Source organism: Giraffa tippelskirchi, chromosome 2, assembly GCF_054371585.1.
Source record: "Giraffa tippelskirchi isolate mGirTip1 chromosome 2, T2T-mGirTip1v1.2.pri, whole genome shotgun sequence".
In the NCBI taxonomy this organism is placed as follows: domain Eukaryota; kingdom Metazoa; phylum Chordata; class Mammalia; order Artiodactyla; family Giraffidae; genus Giraffa; species Giraffa tippelskirchi.
Genome location: NC_137276.1, coordinates 9856911 through 9881442, shown reverse-complemented (window position 1 = coordinate 9881442; position 24532 = coordinate 9856911). Strand labels below are relative to the sequence as shown.

At 49.9% G+C, this 24532-nt stretch overlaps 1 protein-coding gene and 2 long non-coding RNA genes across 23 annotated transcripts in view; 1 reads left to right on the top strand and 2 right to left on the bottom strand.

Annotated features, from left to right (window-relative positions):
* Window positions 1-24532, top strand: part of TACC2 (transforming acidic coiled-coil containing protein 2) — a 228785-nt gene that overhangs the window by 139656 nt on the left and 64597 nt on the right. For 4 of the 21 annotated variants that reach the window (XM_081534351.1, XM_081534350.1, XM_081534334.1 and 1 more), the window contains exon 1: window positions 10717-11597. The exons of the other annotated variants lie outside the window; for them this stretch is intronic. In XM_081534351.1, coding sequence (XP_081390477.1) covers window positions 11530-11597 — 68 coding nt within the window. In that variant the 5' untranslated portion in view covers window positions 10717-11529. Of the gene's footprint in view, window positions 1-10716; window positions 11598-24532 lie in introns of those variants that run through there. 21 annotated transcript variants of the gene reach the window in all.
* Window positions 12243-22694, bottom strand: LOC145523754 (uncharacterized). The gene is made up of 2 exons (XR_014066874.1): window positions 20079-22694; window positions 12243-13285 (listed from the first exon to the last, which is right to left on the bottom strand). It is a non-coding gene; the product is annotated as an uncharacterized LOC145523754 (long non-coding RNA).
* LOC145523755 (uncharacterized) lies at window positions 14053-16938 on the bottom strand. Its single transcript, XR_014066875.1, has 3 exons — window positions 16784-16938; window positions 15949-16135; window positions 14053-14782 (listed from the first exon to the last, which is right to left on the bottom strand). It is a non-coding gene; the product is annotated as an uncharacterized LOC145523755 (long non-coding RNA).

The following is a 24532-nucleotide window of genomic DNA, read 5'->3' as shown; positions in this document are numbered from 1 at the left end:
CCCTAGTTTGTAAGGGTCAGAGCAGGCCCCTGTGGAGAGCAAAGCTGACCTTCCAGAAACCGGGAACCTTTGGTACCCCTGATGCTAGGGGACCAGAGGCATGTTCCCGGGCTGGACAGTCACCACCCCTTGGTAACGTTCACATAAATTGGGATCCCCTTCATCTTTTTCTGGACTAATGGCTTAAAGAGATGAAAAAAAAAATGTGAATATACCATGCACTTACTCTGCACTGAACTTTTTATAAGTCATCAGCCTCTGAAAGCTGTCAGGAGACCTAGAAATGTCTCTCACACATTTTCTTAAGGTCAGCGGGATGAGGCAGAATTGGGTCAGTCTGTTGTCATGGAAAGATTGTCTTCCTGTGGAGAGATCAATTCTTAAAAATCTGAGTGTTGGGGAAAAATAATCCCTTCTCTTTAGGCACGGTTAAAAGCTAATTACATCCAGTGACAGATAGGCAAGTGCCTTGGGAATTACAGGGCAGGGCCTGTGGAGTGCTTGTGAAAAGAAGGATGCGTTTTTAGGGTTTGGTAGCACATAGGTGGACACACACATGCCTGCACACACACACACACACTCACTGTCACACTCAGTCACCCCCTCTGCTCTCAGATGCTATGCGAATCATCTCGCAGAAGATGCTCACGGCTGCTATTTCTGGCCCAGCCCTTCTGGATTGCTCTTCTATTCCAGAGCCTTGAGTCAGCAGTTCTGAGCCTCAGCGCTCGGTTTCCACTGCTCTGCTCACAAGTAGGGCAGCCCCGTGTCAGGCTCTGTCAAACCGCTCATCAGGTGTGGGAAGGAAGTCAGTGATTCCAGACTAGCTGACAACCCGCCCGCCTTCCTGAAGGGGCCGCTGCTGCAGGGTAGGGGTCGTCACAGGGACCCAGCGAAGCAAGGGCCACGGAGTCTAGCACTCTGGCATGTGCTTGTTTGCATTTCCATCTGGGGAGCATCTCCCCGCTGAACGGCGGAGACCTCCCCAAGTCCAGACAGGCGGCACCTGCGCTTCTCAACCCGTTTCTCCAGTCCGGCTTCGGAAAGCAGCTTTGCTGTCCATTTTGGCAGCGGAGAGGTTCCCTCTCTGTTTACCCCTGGACAGTCTCTTAAAAGGCCTCTTATTCCTGGTACACAGTAGCCTCTAAAACCAGTAAGCTTAAGCTCTAGAGGAACTCTGTGGATTAACACATCAACAGTCCAATCAAATACAATATTTTAGCTCTCCTAACAAGGACTGAAATATTTTTACAGTGCTTTTGCAATATTCGGTTCTTCTTGGAAATAGTTCTCTGGGAAGAAAGATGGATTTCGCTGGTTATGTTTTTGACCCCAAACAGTCAGTTGGTTCTCTGTTCCCAGGTTTGAATGGAACTCCACTATTTCTATGTAGAAGCTTGGACTCCGGAGGTTGGAGTTTTATTTGGCCAAATGTCTACCTGTTTGGCTTTGCCTATGATCTTAAACTTAGTTGATAAAAGTAGCTACAGGAAGGAGTCCAGATTATCTAAAGAAAACTGTTCCCTGAGAAAGGCCACTTAACATGAATCCACTTACTGAATGGAACTTTTAAGGTGATTGTGTGGAAAATGTTTGATTGGGACTTGATGTTGAAAAAAGAAATGAAAAGATTATGAAAATGATTTATATTTAACAGAATGTGGACTTTAATGATAACCACATGTTAATGCTTAGCATGAACAAAGGATTTTGGCCATATTTTTCTGGCAGATTTTCAGACTCGCATATTCTTCACTTCACACTTGACTCCTGCATCTCAAGAACAGAGTCACTTTTAACATAAATGCTTCAACTTTAACATAAATGTCTCATTTAATATACATGCTTCGGCAGTTTTCTGAAGGGCTCTCTCCGTTCTTGGACGTCCTCTCTTGGAAGCTGCCTCCTTCCTCATCTTTGGGAGTTTCTCCTCTTTGGCTGTTCACAGATCGCCATTTCTCAGAGGCTCTGGGTGGCTTTTGACCAATTTCTCAGGATCCGATTCGTCCACTTCATGGTGTCCTGCAGCTTCTGCTAGGTTTGCAGTTTCCTTTGCAGTTAGTGATGTTGTATATTTCCCCACAACCAACGAGAGACACTGGCAAGAACTTGTGAAGCCAGGAGGATGTGAAGGACAGCTGAGTCCAGAAGTGGTTGCTTTGTCGATGAACATCTTCCAAGGCTGACCTTTGTTTCCTCTATGTAACCTTCCCCTTCTGTAACTATAGAAACATTTGAGTCTTTTCGGGAGCATAGATGGGGGGACCCTGTCTGTAGGATGGGGCAACCAGAAAATACATCCTCAGAGAACTTCATTTATTCTTTCAACATCATTTTCTGATGTAGACCATTTGTAAAGTTTTACTGAATTTGTTACAATATTGTTTCTGTTTCACATTTTGGTTTTTTGGCTGTGAGGCATGTGGGATCCTAGCTCCCCAACCAGGGAGCAAACCCTCACCCCCTGCACTGGAGGGCAAAGTCTTAACCACTGGACCACCAGGGAAGTCCCTATCCTTCCCAGAACCTCTGACTTTATTAATTGCTGGAGGAGCTGGGTAGCTGCTGATGTGCTTGCTGAAGTAGCCACATGAAACTGAAGGTCGTGTCGGTGGAAGGATATTGTTGAAGGCACTGTCTACTGTATACACCGTCTCCTGATGGGGAACCCATAGGAATGAACAGATTGAGGACGGCAGTCACGCAAAAAGCTGCTTATTCATGGAATGGTCTTTAAAACAACATTTGCTGGGTTTTACGAATTGTGTAACTGAAAATGATTGTTTCCACTTTTGCTTTGCTGTTGTTCAGTTGCTCAGTTGCATCTGACTCTTTGTGACTCAATGGGCTAGCACACCAGGCTTCCCTGTCCATCACCATGTCCCAGAGTTTGCTCAAACTCATGTCCGTTGAGTTAGTGATGCCATCCAACCATCTCATCCTCTGTCGTCCCCTTCTCCTCCTGCATTCAGTCTTTCCCAGCATCAGGGTCCTTTCCAATGAGTCAGTTCTTCACATCAGGTGGCCAAAGTATTGGAGCTTCAGCTTCAGCATCAGTCCTTCCAGTGAATATTCAGTGTTAATTTTCTTTTTGCTTTGCCTGCTGGGGAAGTTAGATCCAGGCCTGCAGCTGACTCCAGCCAGGGCTCGGGTAAGTCCTTTCAGGATAAGCTCATTCCCTCTGGCTTTTATCTAACTTTTCTCTCAAGATTCTTCTGCTGTCTTGAGTTGCAAGCTTGAGTCATTTCTTGAAATGAGGTAGGATATATTTTCTAAAACGTTATCTCAAGAGTGTCTTCTACCATTTCCATCTCAAAAGAGCTGAATTTATTTGGTAAAGAAAGAAGGATTTTAAGGCTTTTATTTAATCTTTTGGGATGCAGTGTTTGTGATACTGATTGCTTTTTCATATGTGATGAGACTTCTTAACACAGTGCTGTCCTAACTTTTGCATAGCCCTGGGTTTTAGTGTTGGCCTGCTTTCCTTCCTTCCTGTAGGAACCAAAGATGTAAAATGTATCCTGAATTCTTAATTTTAAAATAAAAGTGAGTCTTGGGACTTCCCTGGTGGTCCAGTGGTTAAGACTCCACACTCCCAATGCAAGGGTCCAGGGTTCGATCCCTGGTCAGGGAACTATATCCCACATGCTGCAGCTAAGGAGCCTGCATTCAGCTATGAGGGTCCTGCATGCCACAACTAAGACCCAGTGAAGCCAAAAAAATTAAAAAGATGAGTCTTATCTCTTTTTACTGATTCCTTTTCTAGCACATTATGGATCTAATAGCAAAATCCTCAGCCTTTACCTTGTAACACGTTGTTCAGTTGCTAAGTCGTGTCTGACTCTTTGGGACCCCGTGGACTGCAGCATGCCAGCCTTCGCTGTCCTTCACTGTCTCCCAGACTTTTGCTCAAACTCATGTCCATTGAGTCAGTGATGCCATCCAACCATCTCATCCTCTGTCGCCCCCTTTCTCCTCCTGCCTTCAATCTTTCCCAGCATTAGGGTCTTTTCCAATGAGTCAGCTCTTTGCATCAGGTGGCCAAAGTATTGGAGCTTCAGCTTCAGCATCAGTCCTTCCAATGAATATTCAGGATTGATTTCCTTTAGGTTTGACTGGTTGAATCTGCTTGCTGTCCAAGGGACTCTCGAGAGTCTACACCAGCACCACAATTTGAAAGCATCAGTTCTTTGGTGCTCAGCCTTCTTTATGATCCAACTCGCACATCCGTACATGACTACTGGAAAAACCATAGCTTTGACTAGACGGACCTTTGTCAGCAAAGTGATGTCTGCGTTTTTTAATTTGCTGTCTAGGTCTGTCATAGCTTTCCTTCCAAGGAGCAAGCATCTTTTAATTTCATGGCTGCATCATAACAGAAATGAATTTTTCCCCCATGAAGAGTAGCCATTGGAGTGGTCCTTGCTTGAAAGGGCCTTTGAAAGATCTCAGGTGTAAATATGGTAAAGGAGGTGAAAAAGGCATAGATGATCAGCCCTTTTCAGAGAGAGAGCAAGAGAACCCTGGAAAAGATGGGGTTCTACCTGAGCTGGCTCTTCAGCTCAAGTTAACCACTCAGACTCCCCAGGGTGGCCACGTGAGATTTAATGCTGGAGTGTAGAAGACGGTCAGATCTGAAAATGAGAGAACCTGACAATCTTCTCTATGCTCAGTCGCTCAGTCATGTCCGACTCTTTGCGACCCCATGGACTGTAGCCCGCCAGGCTCCTCCATTCATGGGATTTTCCAGGCAAGAATACTGGAGTGGGTTATCATTCCCTACTCTAGGGAACTTGTCCCGATCCAGGGATTGAACCCAAGTCTCCTGCATCTCCTGTGTAGGCAGATGAATTCTTTACCACTGACCCACACTGGAAGCCTGACAAGCTCCTCCCTTTTCTCTATTCTTCATAAGAATGAAGACTTTTGCCAAGGCAGGCCAGAGATCAGGGATACCAGACACAGGCACAGGATACAGTGAGATTCCGATGCGGTGAGAAAGCACCAAAGCTAAAATTTGCTGGCGGTAGAGCATGAGGGGGACATCTGTGGGCTGGAGGAGACTTACCCCTCGTAGAAGCTGGCCGGGAGCTGGGCGCTGATGCACAGGAGGAATGGGGGGACCTGGAGAGGCTGGGGAGGGGCACCTCCTCAGCCTCAGGTTTCACACTGGGGACCTTGGCCCTGCTCCAATGCAAGATGGACCCAGTGTTGGGATCAAGGCCAGGATATCGAATTGGGACTTTTTCCTGAAGGCAGTGGACAACTTTTGGAGCAAGCCTGTGCAACATAAAAGCTGTGTCTCCAAAAGCCCAGGAAATCGGAGCCTTAAACGTAAAACCTGGATGGATAAAGTGCCAGCAACGTGCCACTCTTGACCTGCAGGCCGGTCTCCTGCAGGCTGGTCAGCTTCACTTGTCTCAGGCTCCTGTTTACCTACGGTTGCTGAACGTGGGCCTGAATTCAGGTCTGAAATTGAACAGCTCCCAGTGCTTACCGTCTTTTTTTTTCTTTTTAATGTTATTTATTTGGCTATACTGGGTCTCAGTTGGGATCTTCGGTTTTTGTTACAGCATGTGGAATCTAATTCCCTGACCGGGGAACGAACCTGGGTCCCCTGCTTTGGGAGCGTGGCGTCCCAGCCACTGGACCACCAGGAAAGTCTGCAGCTCTTGCAGTTTTAGGCAAGGCAGTGAGTGACAAGCTGGATGGAGTTGTGGGGTGTGCAGCTGGACTTTCTGGGTCTCAGATGAAGGGACAAGTTGCAAGCGGGTGGTGACGCTGGAGCCTGTGAAAAGGTCGGCTTCCTAAAGAGAAGGTCCATGAGCCTTTGTGCAGCCTCTTCGTCATCCCCCAACTAGCTGCCCGCCCCGCCCCACCATGATGGTGATGGCGAGAGACTTGAAGAAACAGGACCTTGCCTGGGCCCATTTTCCATCTGTATTTACATTCCCAGTGCTCTCTAGATGGATTTTCCTGTGATCTGACCTACTTTCTTTTAGCAAGTGTGCACAGGCTAATTAGCAGCACAGGGGTCCTTTGGTCTTGTTTGGAGAGCGTTGCTGCTATGGCAACTGGAGACTTCCCTGAGGCTGGAGACAAAGATAAAGCCGCTTAAGTGTGTTTTACTTGGGATGTCAGAGGTGCTTCAAATTACTTGCCCTTTTTGACTATGTGTGGTTCAGTCCCTTGGACCCTAGTGGGATTTCAGAGTCTGTATCATATATCTTATCTCTCAGCTACAGGGATTGGGCAGGTTTGCTGATCTTTCTGGTATGTATGTGTCAGGAAGTAACTTGAGAACAGACTCATCAAGTTGCTAGATGCTAAGTGCACTAATATATGTGGAATCTATAATTGCTCTAGAAATATGGGTGCATTCTTTGATTTATATAGGTTTCTAGGATGTCTTGGGGACATCAGTAGGAGGGTTGACAGTGGAGCCTGTCTAAGTGGGCTTCGCCTGCCTTTAGCATCCTAGAATATGCATGCTCTGGTCCAGAGGCTGACAGAGGGAGGGACTTCAGGGTCTTCCTGGTGGCTCAGTGGTAAAGAATCCATCTACCAATGCAGGAGACGCAGGTTCCATCCCTGATTTGGGAAGATCCCCTGGAGAAAGAAATGGCAATCCCATTCCAGTATTCTTGCCTGGGAAATCCCATAGACAGAGGAGCCTGGCGGCCTACAGCCCATGGGGTCGCAGGAGTCAGACACGACTTAGCAACAACAACAAGGGCCGTGGTTAGACAGTCTGGGCATCCCTGATTCGGTGGAGAGAGGAGGTGCCCTGCTGTGGCGGCCTCTGCCCCTCACAGGGTGGCCAGGGTAGAGTCTGGAGTGTGGGCTGGGCGTGAAGAGGTGGTAAGGAAGGGAGGAGCAGGCCACCTGAAAGCAGCACATCTGGAAAGGAAGGTTGGGACAAAGCAGAGGGCACTGATAGGATGTGTCTGCAGCCTCAGCTCCAGCCAAAGGCCTGGCCCAAGTGCAGTGCTCAGTGCAGGTTTGAATACACCAGGGAATGTGTAATTGCAAGGCTAGCTGCTTGCCTTTTAATAATTTTGGGTGGAATCTGTGCTTTCTTGTTGTGCAAACCCATTATTTAGCTTCCTCGGCCATCCCTTGGGGTGGGGGTGGGTGAGGGAGAGAAGATTCGGAGGCGGTAAACAGGCCAGAGTGGGGTGTAGCCAGTGGTCTCTGTGCTATCAGCGGTTCCCGCGGATAACAAGAACCCAGGATCTACGGCGTGTTTGACGGCGTGTTTGAGCTGGCTTAAATGGCCCTGAAATTGTTTCGAATTTCCTTGGTCTAACTTGGAGAGTTGTTTCTTTCTGTTTTTTTTTTTTTTATCTTTTCCCTTTTTGTTAGTTATTCTTGGTCCCTTAATACTGTATCTTAAACAGCCTGTCTTGGTTGGTCCGCTTGGGCCGCTGTAACACAAAGAACTTGGACCAGGTGACTTCAACGAAAACATTGATTTCTCAGTTGTGAGGCCGGAAGTCCGAGATCAGGGTGCAAGCATGGTCGGATTGTTGCAGAGAGACCTGCTTCTGGTCTGCAGATGGTTGCCTTCTCGCTGTGTCTCTTTCTCCTTTTTTTGTTGTAGATCTGTCTCTTAAGTCGTGTCTGACTCTTTGCGACCCATGGACTGTAGCACGCCAGGCTTCCCTGTCCTTCACTGTTTCCCAGAATTTGCTCAGATTCATGTCTATTGAGTCGGAGATGCTAGACTCTCGTGACTTCATCTAACCCTAATTACATCCCAAAGGCCCCCCTCCGGATACCATCAGATTGGATATCAGGACTTGTGACATTTTGGGGGAGACACATTCCGTCCATAGCACGGCTCTTTTTCTCTCTAATCACTCCTCCTCCCCATGTTTTTTACGTTTTCCTTGTTTTTTTGTAGGCTGAATTACTAGATAACCAAGCTTGTTGTGTTGTTACTATTTTGGGGCTGCACTGTGTGTCATGCAGGGATCCTAGTTCCCTGACCGGGGATCAAACCTGTGCCCCCTGCAGTGGAAGTACGGCGTGTTAACCACTGGACCGCCAAGGAAGCCCCCAGGCTCGTTTTAAACTGTGTGTAAAGTAAACCATCAAACGTCTTAAATGAGAGTCTGAAAAGTTCTTCCAGAAGTTTATTATACAAACTAGTAACGCACGGGTTTCAGTTGCATTGACCCCAACGGCATCCAGATTGTATTTGTTTTTCCCCTGGTTCTTGGTCATGTTGTTAACATCACTGCGATGGTGTCAGTGACACATAAATGAAGTGTCACTAGGTCGTAACTTTACGATTGTTGAGACTCTAAATAAAAGCCCTTCGCTGTAATGCCCCCTCATTTTCTTTGTGGTGCTGTGCTTAGGGGAAAATGTTTCTAATAAAGAAGGAAAGAAAATTAACACGGCTCAAGCACCAGTTAGTCCTGGCCCCAGGGTTTCATATATATAATTCAGTTTTCTCAGTACTCTGCAAAATAGATGCTTTTTCTCTCTTGCCAGCTGAGGAAGCAGTGGTTCAGTACCGTCAAGCAGTTGGCTCAAGGCCACACAGCAAATGAGGGACAAGTCAGGATTTGAGCTCCTGTCTCATTTCAAAGCCCTCTCTAGTTATTGCAGCAGACCCCTACCTGTTACGGATCAGGACACTTGGAAGGTTCTGTGCTTTTGTGTGTCATGAAGAAAAATGAGCGGATGAGTTCTAATTGTTGTTTCTCGTTTTTTTTCCCTGTGTATTTTCCTAGGGCTGGGTTTGGCTGCAGGCCATACATACCGTCAGTGCTCAGGGAAGCGGTCACTTTCCTCAAAAGGTGAAGTCTAGATTTGTTGTTGTTCAGTCGCTAAGTCGTGTCTGACTCTTTGGGACCCCATGGACTGCAGAACACCAGGTTCCTCTGTCTCCACTGTCTCCCCAAGTTTGCTCAAATTCATGTCCATTCAGTCAGTGATGCCATCCAACCATCTCATCCTCCGTCGCCCCCTTCTCCTGCTTTCAGTCTTTCCCAGCCTCAGGGTCTTTTCCAATGAGTTGGCTCTTCACATCAGGTGACCAAAGTGTTGGAGCTTCAGCTTCAGCATCATTCCTTTCAATGAACACTCAGGGTTGATTTCCTTTTGAATTGACTGGCTTGATCTCCTTGCTGTCTGAGAGACTCTCAAGAATCTCTTCCAGCACCACAATTCAAAAGTATCAATTCGTCGTTGCTCAGCCTTCTTTATGGTCCAGCTCTCACATCTGTACATGACTACTGGAAAAACCATAGCTTTGACATACCGACCTGTGTTGGCAAAGTGATGTCTCTGCTTTTTAATATGCTGGCTAGGTTTGTCATAGCTTTCCCTAGGTTAGCACTTACGAAGTTTTCAGCTCCACATGGTAAGGTTCTTTGGACGCCCAGCTGCATCTGAGGCCCAAGAGGTCTGTTTTCTGACGAAAAAACAAACCCTCGGGGTGCTGAGAATGACCGGATGAGCAAAGCTCGGAATCCCTGCCACCAGGTGACTCCTGGCACTGACTGTGAGTGACGAGTTATGGGAGGGGCTTTCAGGAGCAAGCTTCACCCAGTCACCCCCGACAGTCACCTTCTCTTTGAGACTGACACGATCATTGGCTATTTTCATATAAATTTGAGAAAGTCAACCTTCTCAATGACGCCTGGACATTTCATGTTGTTGCAGCCCAGGAAACAATTCTGACTTTCTGGGTTTCTGTTTGACACTAATTTTAAATATCAGCAGAGGAAGGTCAGCCCACCATGAAGCTCTGGAACCATCCTGACATTTGAGTCACAACTTCAAAAGTAGCCGTCCAAACATCCTCAGCCACAGTTTTAGGAAACACTCAGTGTGTGGAGGACATTTCAGATGTTTTGAGCAGTTTTGTTTCCATTTTATTTTTGTTTTGATCACAATTTAGATGCATTTTAGGCTGACTCTAAAGAAATGCTGGGAAAATGGAGACGAGTTTTCAACTTACACATCAGATGTGCTCAGTAGCTCAGTCTTGTCCAGCTCTTTTGCGACCCCTTGGACCGTAGCCCGCCAGGCTCCTCTGTCCCTGGGATTTCCTAGGCAAGAGTCCTGGAGTGAGTTGCCATTTCCGCAGAGGTTCCACTTTAATTCTGTTGTGAGTCTGATTGGAGCTCAGAATGGGGATGGATGGTCAGTTTCCAGGTGGGCCCCAAACCTCCTGAACCAAAAGGAGATGAAATCCTTGAGTAGACTGCAAGGAGGAGCCCCAGAAGCCCAAGCAAGTCTGGAGGGTTTGGGAGCAGCCAGAGCCGGGTTGAGGGGGCCTGGCTGGTGGGGCACAGGTTGCCCCAGCAGAGGAATGGGGGTGGGGGATGGGGACACTGAATGGGGTGTCACAGACCTTCCTGCAGGCCCAGTCTGGGCTCAGAATCACAGAGACAGATGGTTAGATCGTGTGTCATGGAGAGCTGCCTTTCCCCTGCACACTCCTGTAGTCTTAAGGGCCTGACATGGATGGGCCCTCTCAGCGGGCCTGACCTCTGATGGTTGGGAATGAGCCTTTGCAAGGGGCATCTCCGTGGAGCTTCCTGTGGTGGCCAAAGATAGGGGTGGGGAGGAGTGCTGCAGACTCAGTAGCAAGCTTGCCCCATCCGCCCTACCCCCATACTGTGTCCTTGGAGGCCGGACCTGGGCTCAGGTGAGGTGGGGGGGGAGGGGAGGGGAGGAGGGCGGAACCCGGGAGCCAGGCCCTCGCATCTCCCTGGTACAGGCCTCAGCCTGAACGAGGCAGAAGCCACCGGGACTCTGTAAGCGTCTAGCACATTTTCCGCTGCAGCCTGTTTACCTGCCCGCCCAGCCCTGGGAGAGTCCATTGCCTCCCTCCGGGAGGGGTGAGCCGGCCGGGAAGAGGCGATCCTCCCCCGCCCTCCACAATGGTCCGCTTGGCCGGGACCACCGCGGCCCTGCCCCCTGGGGCCCCCCGATTCCCGGGCCCGACGTGTATTTGCATTTCCAAGCCACACAATGCCGGCGATCGGGGCGAGGCTGCGGGAGGCTGGGGGAGGCGACTCGGGGGTAGAGGGAGGGTCTTCGCCCTCCCTCCCCCGGCCCGGTTTCCCGAGCCAGCGCTGGAGCTTTGTGAAGATGCAGGCGTCGGGGGCTGCTCGCTGATGATGACATCACCGTGTCCTACGCGGGAGCCGAGCTGCCCGGGGCTTTAAGAGCAGATCCCTTCGGACCCCGCCGGCGCTCACGCTCACACTCGCGCGCCCCGGGCAGAGCCGCGCGCGCCGGCCACCCTCGCACACACTGGGGGCGCGCGCCGGCCACCCTCGCGCGCACACCTCCGCGGCGCTCGCTCCCCGGGCTCCAGCTCGGGCCCCGAAGCCGCAACTCCCCGCCGCCGCCGCCGCCGCCGCCCCGGATGCCAGCAGCTGCTCCCATCTGCAGTGCAGCAGCCCCGGCCGCCGGCCGGCCCACCCCGGGCTCCCGCTGGAGGTACCGTGCCAGGACGCTGGCCCTGCTCGCGGCTAGCCTGCACTCCAGGGCGCAGCGAGGATGGGAGGGTCGCAGTCTCTGCAGCCAGTCCCAGCCAGCGACCTGAACCAGGAGGCTTCCGAGGCAATGTAAGTGCTCCGCCGGTCGCCCCGGAGGGCTCCCCGAATCCTCCCAGGAGGAGAGGGTGCTGGGGCTTTGTTAGTATCCTCTCCCCTGATGCCCCGTGCAGCCTGGAGCTGAGGCTGGCCCTGACATTCTCGGGCAGCCTAGCGTGGTTTTTACCTGGTGGCTCCCCTCCTAGCGTTTCGCGCCCCTCTCTGGAATGAGCATCTGGCAGCCCCTGGAGGTTCCCGGGGGCAGAAATGACCCCCCTGGAATTTGATGGTTGTTCAGCAGCCCAGTGCGTGCTTGGGGGGCTTCTCCCTGCCTCTTAACACCGCACCCCCGGCACAGTGGTATTTCCTGCAAAGGGAACAGCCGGGCATTAACAAGGGCCTCATGGGAAGAATCCTTGAGGGTGGCAGTGGCGTGCCCATGGAGACAGACCAGTTTAGGGGCAGCCACTCACATAGCTAGACGGATGGCGTGGAGCATCGTTGCTAGACGTTCAGTCGGATTAACCCAAGTGTCCACACACTGACTGGTGAACATCGGAGGACAAGGCTGCTCGCTATTATTAGTAAAGCCAGCCAAATAGTCTTGTCATTGGTCCGTTGGTGGAAGCAGCATTTGACTGTGCATCCAGTTTCTGTAAACCAAGAGCCAATGGGGCCTTTACACTGGATGAGTGTTTATTAGGATTCCCGTTTTTAAATGGTCATCTCCATTACCTACCTGGGCCTGTCTGGAGGATGGGGCTTATTGAATAGATCTGGCTGCAGGTCACCCCCTCCTTGCCTGCTCTCCTTTCCCAAAAAGAAGAATGTGTTTCAGAGAAGAGTGTTTTGTGGGGGTTTGGGGGTGGGGAGGCAGTAAAGTGGTCGTGGGAGCCATTGATATGTAGATGAAAGGACTCCAGGGATTGGTCTGTGTGTTGTAGTAGGGACACAGGGTGCCATGTGGGACTTCCTCACTCGTCCCTGTGCCTGGGGTTTCAATGAGAGCCTGGCTCAGTGCAGTGATGTAATGCTAGGCTGAGCCTCGTGGTTTTCCAGGCTCCGGCTCTTTAGCAGCGGACTGTTCTAAGGAGCAGGTGCGCACCAATCATTTGTCTTCCTCCTTGTAGCTTGAGACAGCATCATCTTACAATGGAGGCGCGTCGTGTTGGAGGCTTTTTAGTGCCATGAGCCCTGCGCTTTGCCTGGCCTGGTTTTCGCTCGTGTGTAGTCTTGTTCGATGCGTGGAAAGATGTACTACCACCTGGGGCTTGAGCCTAAGCCGAAAAGAACAGTTCCAACCTTTTTTTGAGAAGTCTCTCAACTGAAAATCATTTAAAGAGTGGTAGGCGCTAATCGGCTACTGAGCTAGCTAGCTGTCAGGGCTCAGATCTGTCTGAAAGCTTTCGGGAGACACGAAAAAAATAATGTGACCATGTGTTTGGGAAAATTCGCTCCTCAGCCATCAGGGATTCAGCTCACGTGTCCCCAGCATCCCTGCCCTCTTTCCCAGTTGAGTTAATAAATGACCAGGGTTCTGTTGGCTGAGGGCTGAGTTGGGAGAGATTCTGTTAGATAGAAGCTGGGATGAGGTGTCCTAAGTCCACCCTAGGGGGATGTTATTGTTGTTTTAGTCACTAAGTTGCGTCTGACTCTTTTGTGACGCCATAGACTGTAGCCCGCCAGGCTCCTCTGTCCATGGGATTTCCCAGGCAAGAATACTGGAATGGGTTCCCATTTCCTTCTCCAGGGGATCTTCCCAACCCAAGGTTCAAACTCGCATCTCCTGCATTGGCAGGCCGGTTCTTTACCACTAGCGCCACCTGGGAAGCCCACCTAACAGAGTGTTTAAATAAAACTCCAGGCCAAACGGCCACATTGTAATGGAAGCTCCTTCTCAAATATTGCCTGGATGAGCTGGTCCATGAGTGCTAGCCAGAGTCTTCTCTCCTTGAAACTATTTATGAAATGTCTTTAAACCTTTAAGATAGTATATTTACTCCTTCACAGAATCCCACCCTCCATCCCCTAACACTTTTGATTTTTAAAAATGGAGAGAGTGGAAATGATTGGGGCTGGTTCCATACCTGGCAATTATTCTCTAAAATTGCGTCTCTGCTGTCTGAATAACTGGGGGTTTTTCTACTATCAATTTGCTTATTTCCAGTCTAGAGATTTTAAAAAGTGTATTAAGAGAGTACCTTTCCATGCACCTAAAGTCACATGCTTGTGAAGAATAATAAGACAGGGTAGCCATGTGTGGTCCGTGGCAGGAAAGAAGCTTCCACTGCAGGATAATGCTATCAGGGCTGCAGGGGTGGAGAGGAACTCAGGGAGCACAACCTGCCTCGGTGGGGTACAGTCCATGACAGCTGGTAACTAGAATGAACATTTCTCTCTTTTTCTATGATGATACCCTGTGAAAGATCAAATTAAGGAGGACCTGGGTGTAAGAGTGAAACCAAAAGACTGAGGAAGACGGGGATGATTTGAAAGTCCATGCAGAATATTTTCTTTTTTAGTTGCAGGATTTCTGTGCTTCTGGGTTCAGGTTTGGGGTGCCTTTGGACAGCTTTTGTAGCCCCACCTGATAGCTTCATTCTGTCCCCAGAGAGCAGTGGGATAAGGAAGGAGGAAGATGGGGAGTCTTGTGTCGCCCCTCTGGGGTGCAGCAGCAGACTGGAGGTGCAGGATGGCACGTGGGATTGGGAGAGGAGGCGGGGATGGAGGTTCACATGTTGAAAACCCTGTGAGTGGTCCACCCATCCCGGCAGGGCAGCATCACCCTCCGCTTTACTCCTTGGAAAGGCAGAATCAAGGGGCCCGCCTTTGATTCTGTCAGAATCTCCATTTAACCAGTGATTTGTAAAGACGCCCGGATGACCTTTAGGCAGGAAAGTTTGAGAAGCCCTGAGCTTCTCCATCGGGGTGAGTCCCTCCATCTGGGTTCCTGAGAAACCGCTGGACGTTTCTCTAACTGCCGCTTTCTTATCTGGAAAAGAAGTTCTGGTGGCGACTGTAGCCTTTGTTTCCAGATAGAAGGGGGGGGTCAGGGAGAGGAGAATTCCGCCACAGAAAACACGTACTTCTCAGCACGGATGGATGGGACACACACACAGGAAAGGGACGGGAAGTACTTGAGTCAATGCAATCTGAATCCATCGATCAGACCTTGCCGCTGTGCCCTCCTTCCGCTGCAGCCCCTCGAGGCTCGGCTTCTGCTAAGAAAAGCAGCGTTAAGTACTCTGTCTTTTGTGTAGCCGGAGACCCCCATCCTGGGGGCTGCCTCCGCTTCCTGCACATCCCCACACCCTGGCTCTCCAGGGACAGCCAAGGGCCATTCGCATCTGAGGGTAAAAGTGGTTGTTGTGTGGGCAAGTTCAGCCTGCTTCGGCTGCGGCACTGCTCGTGGCCTGAAAGAAGCAAAATCACAAATAGGGAAACTGCTGCCTGTGTGGACCCGTGAGCAGCAAAATAGAAGGGCCGGGAGGGGTGGCGGGAAGTGATGAAGGGTGAAGCAACAGGCCGCAGTGATTGATGAGCAGGGGAGGGAAGGTTATAAAGACAGCGGGGAATACAAGTGGAGGATTTATGCTTAGAAGTCCAAGGAGAGGATGTGGCGTTTGCCAAGACAAGGAAGTGGAATTTGGGAGCGCATTTGGGGGAAGGTTGATGAATTTGGGCTGGGATTTGAGATACCCGTGGGATCGGAATTATAGCCCAGAGAGTGTCCAGGACCAGAGAGGCCCTGGGCGCCAGCTGCACCGGGTGAGCACTTCTGAGATGGGCGTGCAGCTCTTTGGGCGGCTGTGGTCACCGAAGGGAAAGTGGGGTTTTGGTCTCTTCCGGCCTCGTGTGGCTCCCGACCCTCTCAGTCTGGGGGCTGTTGAGAGGGTCTAGGGGCTCTGAGCTTGCCCTGCCTGCCTCTTAGGGCTTCTCAGGGGTGAGGTTCCATGTCTGTGAAGACCCTGAGAAGACAGAAGCACCGGACAGCAGGAAAAGCTGGAATGCTTCTGTGTCTGAACATTGCCAGCATGTCCATTGCTCAGAAGTCCAGAAAGGGTCGCTGGGGCTCCTGGCAGGAGCTTTCTTTGGGTCTCATTGGATTTCTTTCAAAGTCTTATCTCTTAAGGCGACCCTTGGCTAAGTCACTTAGCTTCAATGACGGCATCTTGACTGTGGGCCTCTCAGTTCTTAGAAGCAGGTATTTCACTTTGGATATTATGGTTGGATGAAAGGATGAGCAGTTTTCCCCCTGAAACTGAATAAGCTGTAAAGTCGTTTGTAGAATGGGAGTTGCCTGAGTCCCAAAGGTGCTATCTTAGTTCAGGTTGCTATAACATAAAATACCCCAGATGACACGGCTTAAATAACAGATACGTACTTCTCATAGTTCTGGAGGTTGCAGAATCCAATGTCCGTGTGTGGTGAGGGCCCGCTTCCTGGTTTATGGAAGGCTGTCTCCTTTGTCCTCAGACACCGAGGCAGTGAAAGCGAGGAGAGAAGAGCAAGCACTCTTGTTCTCTTCTTACAAGGACACTGATGCCCTTATAAGGCTCCACCCTCATGACCTAGAAAGTGAAAGTGAAAGTCACTCAGTCATGTCCGACTCTTTGCGACCCCATGGACTATACAGTCCGTGGAATTCTCCAGGCCAGAATACTGGAGTAGGTAGCCTTTCCCTTGTCCAGGGGATCTTCCCGAGCCAGGGATCGAACCGGGGTCTCCCACATTTCAGGCGGCTTCTTTACCAACTGAGCCACAAAGGAAGGCCAAGAATACTGGAGTGGGTAGCCTGTATCCCCTCTCCAGTGGATCTTCCCGACCCAGGAATTGAACCGGGGTCTCCTGCATTGCAGGTGGATTCTTTACCAACTGAGCTATGAGGGAAGCCCCCTCGTGACCTAATCAGCTCCCAAAGGCCCTACCTCCTAATACCATCACACTGAGGGATAGAGTTTCAACATAACAAATTTTGGGGAGACACAAGCAGTGAGTCCATCCATAGCAGGTACTTTTCCTTGATTATCATTTCTGAATATCTCCATCATGGGCCCTGTGTCCAGAAGGATCTTGGCCCTTCCTGCCTTCTCTCTGCTTATCTGCTGGCTTTCTCTAAGGTGGGCTGAAGGCAAGAACATTCCAAGGCTGTCCAGGTAGCTGCCAGTGACCCGGGGAGTCATGCCACCCGCTTCTGCTGGGGCCCTGGGACAGGGCACCTGCTTATGGTGGGGTGAGCAGCTAGGATTGGGAGATGGGTTGAGTGACTGTGGGCAAGTGTTCCGTCTGGGTCATTGGCTTCAGGGCACTCTCCCCATCGACCCGCTGTCCCTGTCTTCATGTTTCTTTCTGCCATCAACAGCCTGTTTCTGTGGCTATAGTTTTGGTTGCCTAGGAACCAGTGTAGTCTGAATAGCCAGTATGATTGGCTGTTCTTGCCAGATGGACAGCCTAGCTGGGGCAGTGTTCCGGGGTAAGCAGAGGATGGTGAACAATTCCATCCTCTCCCCCTAAGATTAATGATGAAGACGTAGGCTTTGTAAACTACTTTTTTCCATGAAAACCGGTTGTTCATGGACTCATGCTTTCGTTTCAGGTTGGATGGGAGTCTGAGAGAGACTGGTTGGCCACAAAGAACTGACTTAGAACTGCTCATATATATCCAATCTACCTTGGAAGTGGTGGCTTGGATGACGCTGGTTCTGTTTATATTTACAAATTCACTTTTGCAGTTGTTTCCAGAGAGCGGGTGGGTACTGTGTGCTTTTGCCAAACGTGGACACAACGCTGGATGCTGTGAGAATGAAGAGCTCCTCTCTTAGCCCTGTTGAGTAGACTCAGGTGTTTCCCATTGTAGAAACATGTCCATTACTGCTACCCAGGCACTTCTGCCCCCATTTTATAGATAAGGAGACTGAGGGCACTCCATGCTTAAATCAAGGGGTTGACAGGCACTTTCTGTGAAGGGCCAGACTGGCTTTGCAGAGTGTAAGGTCTCCATTGCAACAACTCAGCTCTGCCGTGAGAGGGTGAAAGCAGCTGTGGACAGTTAGTAAATCAACGTCCCAGTTACGCTTTAGTTACAAAAAGAGACAGTGAGTTGTATTTTGCTGGCACCTGATCATATAGGGCTTGGACCTGTGTCCTCACCCGTCATGACCTCATGGCCATTTACCAACACAAGAGTCCTCAAGTCTTCAGCCTGGGCCACCTTCTTTGTTTCCTTAAGACGTCTCCTCCATACTCACGGATGTAATACTGTCATGTACTCAGAATGCCCCCATTTATATCCTCCCGTGCCATCTGAGCACCATGCTTATCCAGCTGCTTACTTTGTATCTCCTCTAGGGTTTCTCATGGAGCTCTCAGGCCTAACTTGTCCAAAATAGAATGGATGACCTTCCTTGTATCAAAACAAATAAAGTCTATAGAAAGTGACCCAGCCCTCACCCCAGTTCCCCATCTCAGCACGTGGTGCCTCACCTCCCAGCTGCTCTGAGCAGAAACCTGGTGGTCAAGCCTTGTCCTTTTCCCTTACCTCCCTGCTTCCTAAAACAGTTCAGATGATGGTTCTTCCTTGTGTCTGCTTCCTGTTGCTTTTAGTCTAAAATCCAACCCCGTGTCGGAGCCTGCTAGCACACTGATCACCTGTCAGTTCTTTAAACATTCAATGCCCACCTGCCTTGGGGCCTTTGCACATGCAGCAAGCTGTCTAGGAAGCATTCTGCCCTATGCTGACATGGCCGGCTTCTTCTTCAGCTTCCATTCTTGGTAGATTTTCGTGCCTCACTCTCTGGTGCTGTCCAGTAGGACCTGTGACAGTGGAAAGATGTCCCATATGGTAGCCACTAGCCACACATGACTCTTGAGCACTCGAAATGTGGGTAGTTCATCCAATAAATTGTATCTTTAATTTTATTTCAGTTCAGTTCAGTTCAGTCGCTCAGTCGTGTCCGACTCTTTGCGACCCCATGAATCGCAGCACGCCAGCCCTCCCTGTCCATCACCAACTCCCTGAGTCCACCCAAACCCATGTCCATCGAGTCGGTGATGCCATCCAGCCATCTCATCCTCTGTCGTCCCCTTCTCCTCCTGCCCTCAATCTTTCCCAGCATCAGGGTCTTTTCCAATGAGTCAGCTCTTCGCATCAGGTGGCCAAAGTATTGGAGTTTCAGCTTCAACATCAGTCCTTCCAATGAACACCCAGGACTGATCTCCTTTAGGATGGACTGGTTGGATCTCCTTGCAGTCCAAGGGGCTCTCAAGAGTCTTCTCCAACACCACAGTTCAAAAGCAACATAGTGTAATTTAAATTAAAATAGCCACATATGGCGGAGAAGGCAATGGCACCCCACTCCAGTACTCTTGCCTGGAAAATCGCATGGATGGAGGAGCCTGGTAGGCTACAGTCCATGGGGTCACTGAGAGTCGGACACGACTGAGCTACTTCACTTTCACTTTTCCCTTTCATGCACTGGAGAAGGAAATGGCAACCCACTCCAGTATTCTTGCCTGGAGAATCCTAGGGACGGCGGAGCCTGGTGGGCTGCCGTCTATAGGGTCGCACAGAGTCGGACACGACTTAAGCGACTTAGCAGCAGCAGCAGCCACATATGGCAAGTGGCTGTTGTAGCAGACGGACATCACAGCTCGGTGTATCACTCTTTTGTTTGAGGCCTTTGTAAAACTTAGCAAAAGGTGGAGTTACTTGATTTGTGTCTTTAACTGTTATCAGGATGTGAGCAGTGTGAGGGCATTCTCCTTGGGTTTTTTTTCTTCTTGCTGCTTTTAATTTATTTATTTGAATTTTATTGAAGTATAATGTGTTTACAATGTGTTTAATTTCTGCTATATAGCAAAGTGACTCAGATATACATATATTCTTTTTCATATTCTTTTCCATTATTGTTGCTGTTTGTTGTTTAGTTGCTAAGTCGTGTTGACTCTTTGCGACTCCATGGACTGCAGCACGCCAGGCTTCTCTGTCCTTCACTATCTCCCTGAGTTTGCTCAAGCTCATGTCCATTCAGTCAGTGATGCCATCCAACCATCTCATCCTTTGTCTCCCCCTTCTCCTCTTGCCCTCCATCAGGGTCTTTTCTGTTATTATAATTCTGCTTATTTATGCTTGTGTACCCACATACCTTTTTTCAGTAAATAATTTGTTGAATGAATGAATGCATGAGCAAATGAATGAATGTCTCACTGGCAAAAAGAATTCAAGGCACATCTTCACACTGAGCTGTGCTAATGAGGGACTTAGAGGGGCAGGGAGAGACTCAGCTGGACCCTAGGCATTAAGGGTCTGTGGGACTTGACCCAGGAAGACAGCAGGTTCAACCCTCAACCTTCCTGTCGCCACTGTGTGACGTCTCAGGATCCTGCCAGAGCACCAGGTTAAAGGAAGCACATGTGTGCGTCGTACACCGTGGCTCAGTCATGTCCAACTCTGCAATACTCTGGGCTGTAGCCCGCCAGTCTCCTCTGCCCATGGGGTTCTCCAGGCAAGAATACTGGAGTGGGTTGCCATACCCTCCTCCAGGGGATCTTCCTGGACCAGGGATTGAACCCGAGTCCCTTGTGTCTCCAGCATTGGGGTGGATTCTTTACCACTGAGCCACCTGGAAAGCCCACATCCCTGCCTCAGTGCTCCTGCAGAATATCCCAGCATGGATTGCAGACAGCAGGTTACTCAGGTCACCGTTGGACACATACCATAACCTTTTCCTCTCCCCTCCTGGATGGTTTGTTTCTCTTAGACGTCCGTTGTCTCCCAAACCTCTGTGCACCTGAGGGTGTCTCTGTCCATCTCTCAGCTGGTCTCTTTTCCTTGCTTTCATCTCCTTGTCTGTGAGGAAGCTGCTGCTTGCTGAGTAGATAAGGCAGTGCAGAGGCTTGCAGGGAAATTGGCTTGGGCTGTGAGCAGCGAATTGCCTTTGTTGTCTCACTCTTTGCCCTGGCAAAGGAAAGCACCTCCTGGGGTCGGGAAGGTGGGCCTTCTGCACAGTGCATCCCACGGCTGTGCAATAAATTACCTGTTGGAGAGGTGGACTTCCCGCAGGTTTTTTTGTACTTGCCAACCTTCCTTATTTAGAAGGAATGTTCCCTTTACTGTTTTCAATGTTTCCTGCTTTCTCCTTAAATGGAAGCAGCAGCAGCTCCTGGCTCTGGGCCGGGGAGGTTGGGGTGGAAACAGGGGTGAGGGTGGCCCTTTCTGCCCAGGGTTTGCTCCAGCCCCTGCTCTGAGGCGGATCCTAGCAGCTCTGTGTCCTTCTGGGACTGACTGCTCAGGCCAACTGCTGGGCCAAGTTTGTGGTCAGCATCCCAGCTTCGTTTCCTTCAAGGTGCTGCTGGAGTTCCAGAGCCTGAGAATTTTAGAGCTGGAAGCATCAGGACCTTAGATATCAACAGGGACTTAGTTTCCTAACAGAAGGTTTATCTCATGAGCACGTATCGTTCATGAAATATCACTCAGGCCTTTCCTGCTAGTCATGATTCAGATTCAGTCAGGTAATCCTTTTAACCTTTTCCCTTTAACTTCCAATTTGCTAAAAAATATATATTTATTTTTTTATTTAGGCTGCTTCAGATCTTAGTTGTGGCATATGGGCTCTTTGTTGTGGCATGCAGACTTCTCTCCAGTTGTGTTTCTTGGGCTTTGCTGCTCCACAGCATTTGGGATCTTAGTTCCTGGACCAGAGATCAAACCTACATCCCCTGCATTGGAAGACAGATTCTTAACCACTGGACCACCAAGGAAATCCCTAAAACAATATATTTAGATATATCATTTGGTGAACTGAAATCAGAGGTGTGTTCCCAGTGAAATCTCTTAAGAGTGCAAATTCTCTACCTGCTGAGAAAATGCAGTGGATAGTTTATTTGGGGATAAAAATGACTGACAGGGGCCCTTGGTCCAGGCCAGTCTCAGCTTGTGTCTTTGCGCTCACATGTCTTTTTCTTTTCTGATTCCTTGCATCATCTCAGGGATGTTCCAGAGGTCAGTTTGCAAGGGAAGCGGGTGTTTACCCTGTTTATCCAAGTGGGAGGTGGCTGAAGTTCATCTAGGTTGAGTTTATTAAACATTCAGCCACTCTTAATCGAGCCCGGGGGGAGAAAATCACGCTGAGATTCGCCAGCCCGGGAGTGGCTGCCCACCCAGGAGGAGCCATCCTTTCTGCAACTCCCCACCCCCACCTCGCATGCAGCCTCCATCTTCAATGGGGCTTGGATCTGGATCTTGGGGACTTCAGAAGCAATCTGGATCAAAGAGGGCTGCAGCTTCTGAGAACTGCTCTTTTGTCAGGGCCCTGGTGGGATGCGCTAATTATTCATTGTTCTGCTTTAAAGGGACTTGCCTTTAAAGGCAGCAGTCTGGAAGCATTTTCCCTCCAGGAAGGAGGCAGGAGAGCCTGGCTTTACTTTGGGGAGAACCCCTGCACACATGCAGTCTTGTGTGGAATTTCCCAGCCCGACTTTTTGTCCAGAGACGATCCTGTGACTGTATTCATTTCCTTTAATGTCCGAGGGGAGGAAGACTGACCCTGGAGACACTTCCCTGCCGGGCAGGGCTGCTGGGGGAGTGAGGTCAACACTCATAGCATCAGTCTCCAAGGAACTCTGCTCCTGGGGAGAAGGAAGAGGCAGGGGTGCCCAGAGAATGTGCGAGAGATGGCTGGTGGGGGTGCGTGGGTGGTGCAGGGGGTCAGGCTGGAACCCCAGCCCGAGTGTGTCTGTTTCTCAGAAGAGCTTTGCCTGTGGCCTCAGCTAGGCACCTTTGCTGGCACGAGGAAAACCAAAACTTCAAACTGACTTTAAGAAAGAGGGCAAGGAGAGATAAGTTAGGAGTTTGGGGTTAACAGGTACATACTACTATATATAAAATAAATAACCAACAAGGACCTACTATACATAGCACAGGGAACTATATTCATTATCTTGGATAACCTATAAAGGAAAAGAATCTGAAAAAGAATGTATATAGATGTGTATGTAATCAATTCACTTTGCTGTATACCTAAAACTAATACAATCTTGTAAATTATTAATATAATAACTATACTTCAATTTTTGAAAGTGGCTAAAAAAAAAAGGTCCAGAGCAAAAAAAGTAAAAAGAAAGAAAGAAAAGAGGGAAAATGTTTCCTATAATTGACAGGTGGTCATTATCAGGATAGGTTAGAAAAAGGGATCTCCTACCCCTTCCACCCCTCCGCTAAAAAAAAAACAACTGGACAAAAACCTGAAAAATTTAAAGCATCAGAGTGTGTAGCTTTTCGACTCACCTTCTTTGATCTCCAGCAGCTGAGTTCCTCCTGGAGCTGCCCCTCTAGCCTTGAGATGCCTCATGGGCTGTCAGCTGCTGGGGTTCGGACCCGGCTGGGAGGTGAGGAGACGGGGGAGGCGTAGTCCTCTGGGCTGGTCCTCGCTTGTCCGATGAACTGACCTTCAGTGGCTCAGCCTGTGTCTGGGCCCCTAAGAGGGGTGTCCTGGGATGACTCCCGGGTGTTTGGGCACCTGTAGTGAGTATGTTTGGGTCCCAAGGCCAGGCCTGGAAGAAGACCCGAGGAGCCGGGAGAGGTAAGGAGCAGGAGGAGCATGGTCATGCATGGCTGGAAGCTTCTATCTGCCTTCTCCCCAGAGACTCGCTACTAATGGTTCTGGGGGATACCCCGAGGTGGGGTCAGTGGGAAGGACCGCCAGGTGAGAAGGGCAAGGCCGACTCTGGGGAGAGGTGGTGCTCAGCGTGCTGCCTTGGGGATGGAGAAGCTGGACCTCAGAAGTGGAGAGGTGCTTGTTCTCCACTCTCCCCACACCCAACTGTTCCAATAACAGATGAAGGAGAATGGGTCTGAGCCCACCCTGTGGACCATACACCATGATTGCGGGCCCTGCTGCAGGGCATAGCTCTTACCACCTGCCAGACTGCATGGAATTGGGGCTGCCCACAGCCACCAAGGCCACCTCGGGATTGAGGCATAGCCCCGAGGTCACTGGCCACCTGGTCCTGACAAGACAGCTGGCAGAGGCTGCAGCGGGCAGCCTCTGCTGTCTGCCCTCTCTGTGTGAGTCTGTCTGTATCGCCTGGCCCTGCCCCTGCCCCTGAGCTCCATGGACTGTCTGAGGTCAGAGCGACAAGTACATTAAAGGTAACAAATACCACCTGAAAAAACAGTTAGTGGACCACTGCATGCAGTGCAGACCCGTTCCCGGTTCCTGGACGCAAAGCATTGCTAGCTCGGTTATGACATCCATGAAATGGGGTTAACACCCGACCCCCTCCCTGTTGTGGAAAAATTCTGCACCTAAGAAAGAGAATATATGTGAAGAAATGATAGGAAATGTTCTTTTTTGTGGGTTTAAATATAGCATAGGTCCTTTGGAGCTTCCATGTGGCTCAGCTAGTAAAGAATCCTCCTGCAATGCAGAAGACCTGGATTCGATCCCTGGGTTGGGAAGATCCCCTGGAGAAAGGAAAGGCTACCCATTCCAGTATTCTGGCCTGGAGAATTCCATGGACTGTATAGTCCATGGGGTTGCAAAGTGTCAGCCATGACTGAGCGACTTTCACTTCACTTCACTTCATAGTTCCTTTGAAGTCTGTTGAAGAAAGCCCTGAAATGCCAGTACCTTGTGTAGCACGCGTGTGCATCCTTAGTCACTGCAGTTGTGTCTGACTCTTCAAACCTATGGACTGTAGCCCTCCAGGCTCCTCTGTCCATTGAATTCCCCAGGCAAGAATACTGGAGTGGGTTGCCATGCACTCCTCCAGAGGATCTTCCGACCCAAGGGTCAAACCCGAGTCTCTTATGTCTCCTGCATTGGAGGGGACATAAAAACGGGTTCTTTACCACTAGCGCCCTACATTAATAGCACTTGTCTCAATGGTTTATAACAGGAAAACCCCTTAGTGCTTGTGAAGTAGAAGAGAAAATGCTAAATCTCAGAGCCAGCCTGCCAGGAAGGGGG